This window comes from Rutilus rutilus (genome assembly GCF_951802725.1).
Source record: "Rutilus rutilus genome assembly, chromosome: 6".
Lineage (NCBI taxonomy): Eukaryota > Metazoa > Chordata > Actinopteri > Cypriniformes > Leuciscidae > Rutilus > Rutilus rutilus.
Window position 1 is genome coordinate 1,051,169 of NC_140214.1, and position 7,480 is coordinate 1,058,648.

The following is a 7,480-nucleotide window of genomic DNA, read 5'->3' on the forward strand; positions in this document are numbered from 1 at the left end:
TGTGTATTAATTTAGATTTTTCAGTATTATGTCATCATTTTGACTTTTCATCTCATAAATATGCCTTTGTGTCATAATTTGGACTTTTCCTTTCATAAATACCTTAGTGTCATAATTTCGACTTTCATCTCATAAATATGCCTTATATATATCATAATTTCGACTTTGTAAATCATAATTTCGACTTTGTCCTAATTCTGACTTTGTATGTCATAATTTTGAATTTATGTATAGTTTCGACTTTTTATATGATAATTGTGCCATTAAAAAGTCAAAATTTTGTCTTATTGCATAATATTTACTTTTTTATAAGATAATTTTGACTTTTTCATAAATATGACTGCCATATGATTTTTTATAGAATAATCAAGATTTGCTAAAACATGTTTGTTGCATGCTTCCACATTTTGAAATATTCTATATCATTTTCTGAGATGATGAGCATGACAGATGCAGGTCACGTGTCTATAATGTAGTGCACTACAGTGTGTAGTGTGCAGTGTGCGAGTCTTCCACTCTGATCCGAGACCTGTGATGCTCAGGTCGAGTGTGTGGAGCCGATGATGGGTGGAGCCACACACACAATGAACAGGAGCTTCAGTCAAAGCTTCTGTGTGTGTGTGTGCTCTCCTCTCCTCATATTCCTGTTTCAGCATCATCAGGATGACAATCACCGCTGAAGATGACGGAGATCCAGAGTGATGGACTAACACAGTGTCGGTGAGAACATTCACACACATGCATGTCTTTGACTTCAGTTAAACACTTGTTAAATCATCACTCTTCTGTCGGAATAATCGCGTTAAAGGCTTTTGCGTGGAAAACAATGGGAAACAAACGTCAGTTTAACGCCTAACGTCTAAAGTGACTCGTTTTAACGCCGACTGTGATGTTTTATTGACATTTCATTGTGAACTCGACCAGGTCTAATAATTTGGATGCACGTTTTATTGATATATTTTGTTGTTTTGGACATGTTGCTTTTCATTTTGATTTACTCGGTCCGGTCAGCGCAAATCAATAACACATCTGTAAGTGAAATATAGTAGGCTATATTAGTACAATATCAGTTCAGACCTTAATATATACATTTCATACCATTGTAGGCTACAAAAGATCTACATCTTTATTAAATTAACTGACGGTGGTTTAACAAACAAACAAACAAACAAACAAACGGAAAATGAAACGTAAATCTCTCAAGGTGACCTTAAAGTTGTGAGTTAACACGAGATTAACAGGTATATTTTTGATGCTTGGATAAATGAGCTTGCCATGTGCAATAACAACAACAACAACAACAACAACAACAACAACAACAACAAAAATCTGCAAATTAATAGATCATCAGTCAATTGTTTGTCTGTTAATAATCTTTTTTTCTTTTTAAAAAAAAAAACCTGAGCCAAAAATGTAAATTCGGTCATTATTTGAATACCTGAAAACATCAGGATTTCTGAGATGAAGAACAATGGTTGTGTAAACTATCTCTATGTAGAATGTGTTGAAGTGTGTGAGCTGAACTGAGGATTGTTTGGTTTGTTTGGCGCTGGAATTAAAGCCGTATGGAGTCGAGTGTGTGGGAGTGTGTGTGTGTATTGTTGTTGTGCCACATATAAACACAGAGAGATGAGCTCAACCAGAAGAGACAGATCCGCTGCCAGTCATAGGCTTTACAAGCAGTATGCTATATCTATCCAACCTTTTCTTTATTTTAAGACAAGCACTGTGTTTGTTTTTCCCAAGTCCAGGATTTAAAGGTGTGAAATGCACAGATGATCCTCTAAATATCTAATGTAAGTGTCCACTGGAGTGCGAGTTTGTTGAATTCACCTGCAGAGAGTTTGTGATTCATGTGGTGCTTGTCCATGTAAAACACTGTGTGTTGCTGTGCGGGTTCTAAGATGTCCTGCGTGGTTGCTATGGTTTTCTGAGTGCTTTTAGGCACATTGCAAGGGTGTTAATAATAGGCTTTTCTGAGTGTTGCCTCTGTATATGGTTGCTGGGATGTTCTAGGTGGTTGCCAGGGCGTTGCTATGTGGTGCTAAAGTGTTTGAGTGTTACTGGGATGTTCTGGGTGGTTGCCAGTGCGTTGCTATGTGGTTGCTAAAGTGTTTGAGTGTTACTGGGATGTTGTGGGTGGTTGCCAGGGCGTTGCTATGTGGTTGCAAAAGTGTTTGAGTGTTGCTGTATGGTTGCTGGGATGTTTTGGGTGGGTTGCCAGGTCGTTGCTATACGGCTGCTTAAGTGTTTGAGTGTTGCTGGAATGTTTTGGGTGGTTGCCAATGCGTTGCTATGTTGTTTCTAAAGTGTTTAAGTGTTGCTAGGATTTTCTGGGTGGGTTGCCAGGGCGTTGCTATGTGAATGCTGAAGTGTTTGAGTGTTGCTGTATGGTTGCTGCATAGCCACATAGCTATGCAGTTGCTAAAGTGTTTTGAGTTTGCTACTGTATTCAGTTGCAGGGATGCTCTAGGTGCAGAACATGTACTATGGTGTTGCTATGCAGTTGCTAAAGTGTTTTGAGCTCTAAGTGGTTGCCATGGTGTTGCTATGCAGTTGCTAAAGTGTTTTGAGCTCTAAGTGGTTGCCATGGTGTTGCTATGCAGTTGCTAAAGTGTTTTGAGTTTGCTACTGTATTTAGTTGCTGGGAAGCTCTAGGTGGTTGCCATGGTGTTGCTATGCAGTTGCTAAAGTGTTTTGAGTTTGCTACTGTATTTAGTTGCTGGGAAGCTCTAGGTGGTTGCCATGGTGTTGCTATGCAGTTGCTTGGTTTTCTGAGCATGTTTTTCCTGTCTTGCATGAAAAGAGTCCCCCCTCAAGTCTGGTCTCTAGAAATAATATTTAACATGAATTTAGCATTTTTATAATGCAGCCCTCCTTATTTATTGTGACTGATTTGGTTTCATCTCCCTCAATGCTTGTCGTTGTGCTTCAGTTAAACTGTCAGATGTTGAAAGCGTCTGTGAGGTGTCACGACCCCCCCGGCCCTCATTGACGTTCTCTGAAGGGGGTCTGACTCACGTCTGTCACTCGCAGACTCTGACATTTCCACCGGCCGTGTGTCAGGAAGGTTTTGACGAAGACTTTTTCACGGCATGAATTATTCATACAAACATCACTGTACGCCACACATAATTCTGAGAGATTAGGCAAATTGGAAACCAACTGGCAAAGGTGAATTATACATTAGTCAGTGCAATTAAGCAAAGTCATCTGCCGCTTCTGTAATTGATTTTCTGATTGGAATGTGTAATCGGGTTCGTGAGGGGGCGCATGTGAAATCTGTGAATTTACAGTGGATGTTTAATGAAATGGGATGGATTTATGGACACTGGTAATGCTATCAGCCGGGACATTGGAGAGAAACAGATGAAATCTGAAGAGATCAGGCTGTTAAATCTGTAACTTTAGATGTTGAGTGTTTGTCATACGTGCATCTGTGCTTCCGTCATTGATGAATCGTCTGAATATGACAAACAGAAGTGAATACCTGCATGTGATGATAAAAAAATCATGAGTAATAATAAAGTATCATAGTCAAAAACTATCTTCGCAAAAGTTCGAGACACTGTTGAGATCTAGATCATCTCACTTTGCTCTCCATTAAATCTCATTGTTGACTTGGGGAAAGTACTGAAATATTAAAACTGCAAAAAAATGATGCTCTTCCTCAGTGTTTCTGTCTAGTTTTCCAGCACAAATATCGAAACATTCTTAAATCAAGATTAGAGGTCGACCGATAGTGGGTTTTACCGATACCGATAACTAGGATTGACCGTACTTGCCGATTTTTTTTATTATTATTTTTTAATGGATACTGGATAAAAAACAAACATAACACTCCAAGTAAAACTGTGCTGAACTGAAATGTGCTAAATGCAATAAATATATAAAGTTCTTAAGAACGAATTCTACAAAAAATTATTTAAACATTAAAATTGTACAGGTCAAATGTGTGTTTCTTTAGCTATTTCCTAGAAACATACGTAAATGTCATAGGTAACACTTTGCAAGTCGCCTTTGTTAACAAGAATGTATTAGCTAGCTTACATGAACTATATGCATTATGCAATATACATTCTTTACAGTGTGTATTAATATTTGAGCAATACAATTGAATTACAAAACTAAGGTTAACAGATAAAATAAAAATTAAAACTCAATTTCAAATGTATTAGTAAATGTTAAAATTAACAAACTAACAGTGAACAATACATTATTAACCTTAGTTAATGCTAAAATATTATTGTAAAGTGTTACCATTTTATATAAATCATCATGCTTAAAGATGGCCATCTTTAAATATCTGCAAAGGCCAGAGCATTAAAATGACATAAATGTAGGCCTATATTACATGTATAGTCTCTCACTTTATTTCAACACTTGATGATTATCTAATCAAAATGACAATATGTATTATAGAGATCTGATTTGTTGTTGTTTCTGTCGGCCACATGAACAATGTTGAAAAAGCAATCACGTCACTAGCTTTAAATATGCAACTTCGCCGGCTAATGAATGCATAAAAGTGACCAGCTGGATATAAAATAATGCAAATAGATGGTAACAATTGCGACATTAAACATTTGAGTCAGGTTTGCGTGTGTTTTTTCTCATTGTTTTAACTGTTTGAGGTTGGCTATTAATGTTAGTCCTCTCACACACTGCTGTTCTTTCTCTGCTAATAAAGCATCTAGTCAACAAATTAATTCATTTATAATATGGCAATATGTAAAATAAACAACACACGGTGCCAGTGATAGTTTGTTATTTGTCCTCTAGAGGCCGCTCTTGCTCTGTATAGTGACAGCACACTCTTCTCAGCGCTCTCGTACTGTATAATGACAGCCGATATATGTAACCGATAGTTCCACCAATCAACTATCGGTACCGATATATCGGCAAAACCGAAGAAAAATAGAAGTAATCGGAGAAGTGAAATGTGTGTGTATTAAACCTTTGACGAGTACGATCATAGATCGTCATCTCTGAGCCAGAGAGTATAATATAATTAATATTATCACAGAAGAACTGGAATAAAGGTTTATAGTTGGGATATAAACACTGATGTATACGGTAGTGATCAAAATAGAGTAAATCACCCTTTTAAAGTAACGACGCTTCAAATAAAGATTGTATCATTACATCGTTACACCAGTAGGTGGCGACAAGTGACTGTTAAAACATGTATTTGTCATTGAATCATTCATTCAAGAGATTCGTTCAAAAACGCTGATTCATCCAGTGATGAAACAAGTCTTTATGAGTGAGTCATTGAATCATTCACTCAACCCGATTTAAAATAATTCATTCAGATTAATAAAACATTTTAAATAGACTGTAGCAAGTAACATTTTGTTTGAACCTCTAGTAAATTACATTTTATTTTGTTTAGTTATCTGTTCAAAATCGTGGGAGAATCGTACGGAGCCCCTGAAGGGACCTTTGCAAAAATAAACAAATATACAGACTTTCGCGTGCTCACGAGAAACTTTTGCGTGCTCACGCGTTACAATTTCCAGTTTGTGTTATAGTGTCATTACTACAAATGTGGGAAAAGGGATGAGATGAAAGTGTATGGATACAGTTGGATGCATAACTAGAAGACAAGCCTGCAACCTTCAGCCAAATAAAGGAAAGGAGAACAGAGTCTGTTTTTTTTTAATGGATATCAGTGGAGATGGAGAAGAGGCTTCACAGAAGCGTTTTTGTGAGGAAATAGCTAATTTAATGAATCGACTGTCCACTAAACTTCAACACGTTTTGCGCTAAACAATACTTTTGTTGGGAATGATAGGCTATGTAGATTTTACTATGATAAACAGGTTATTTTATGAGAGAATGCAAAGAAGGGAATGTCGCGACAGGATCCATTTGCGACATTACCATGGTATTTAATAGTAATATTGAGTCATATTGTATATGGTCTAAAGAAAGTATAAAATACAGATGTTTTCTTTCTTTGACTTTCAGGGTTTACCAGTTATGACTTGAATTGTAACTGATGTATGTGCATATGACGCTGATATTATGCATTTTAATGAATAAAGACAACATGAATTTAATTCTAAATATTTGTATGTTGTTTAATAAAAATAAAACATGAAGTGTTGTGTCAACTGCTGTGTGCTTAACGATGATGATATAACGCTTTGTAATGAATGATGGTATAAAAATATTTTTAATGAATTAAATATGTATTAAATTACAATGAAGTTTTTAGTGTAATCTTAAATGTATTTTTTTTGCGGCCTGCAATGACTAGTGCTTTGCAGCTAATAGAGATATTCATGCTTTTTTTCCTACAGTAAAGCACAGTCCACAAACAGTGCAGTCCTACTGTACCTTTACTAGCGATAACACCAAATGTATTCACAAGACCAACGCCTTCAGCCTGCACCTTTTCAGTTACCCTCCTTGTTTGTAATGAATTTGCTGTACATACATTTTGTCCTATGTTTTGTAACCTAATAAACCTTCATTCATTCATTCAAATTGTAATGCCTGAGCACGCGAAAGTTTCTCGTGAGCACGCGATAGTCTGTATATTTTTTATTTTTGCAAAGGTCCCTTCAGGGTCTCCGTAGAATCGTGATCTCTGTTTGAAACAAAAAAATCATGATTCTCAATTTATCCAGAATCTCCTTAAAACTAGAACAGATATCTGTATCAGAAAATAATCCTTTTTTTTTCCTGATGTAAGAAATACATAAATGAAAAAGTAGTAGTGTAAAAATACCAAAAAACAAAACAAAAACAAATATATATACCAGAAAAAATTGAAAAGTCTGACTTCAAAATAGTGGATTACTCCGTAAATTTTCATCCGTGACATTTAATATTTTGTCTTTCATCTCTTCTTTATCGCAAAGTTATATATTAATCTGAGGTTTTGTGTGTCTATGTTTGATCTTAACTTCCTGTTCTTCTTTTCCTCCCGCCCACAGGATGATTGACAGGCCCGTGATCCAATAGGCACGATGATCGCCACAGGCGGGCTGCTGAGAATCTCGCGGAATCGCCAGGAATCGCCGCGATCCAAGAACCGTGCGGAGAACAAGAAGAAGAGGAAAGCCAAGAAGAAACGAAAGAACGACGTCGTTGTGGTGAAAGGAAAAGTGAAGCTGTGCTCCGCATCAGGGCTGGTGGCGGCGCTGGGCGTTTTCATCTTACTGGTCGGGATCACCATGGCCGTTCTGGGATACTGGCCCAGAGAAAACACGGATACGACAATTTGGCGAGCCAACCAGGGGAATCTAACAAGCAATAACATGCTGGTGGTGTCGAGCGACAGGAACTCTTCGTCGCATTCGCTCGGCTTCTTCAAAAAGCTGTTCTTGAGTTACTTATACTCGGATAATCTCAAAGTATTCGGGCCTTTAGTGATGGGCATCGGGATTTTCCTCTTCATCTGCGCCAATGCCGTTCTGCACGAGGATCGGGACAAGAAAACTAAAATCATAAATCTGAGAGATATTTA

General features: G+C 37.1%; 1 protein-coding gene across 1 annotated transcript in view; it reads left to right on the forward strand.

Annotated features, from left to right (window-relative positions):
* Positions 1–614: 614 nt before the first annotated feature.
* tmem200cb (transmembrane protein 200C-b) overlaps positions 615–7,480 on the forward strand; it is a gene marked incomplete at its 3' end in the record, with an annotated part of 7,437 nt that continues 571 nt past the window's right edge. Inside the window, exons 1-2 of the mRNA XM_084410475.1 lie at positions 615–720; positions 6,948–7,480. The exon at positions 6,948–7,480 is cut by the window's right edge and continues 571 nt beyond it. Of these exons, the coding sequence (XP_084266601.1) occupies positions 6,981–7,480 (500 nt within the window). The 5' untranslated portion in view covers positions 615–720; positions 6,948–6,980. The remainder of the gene's footprint in view (positions 721–6,947) is intronic.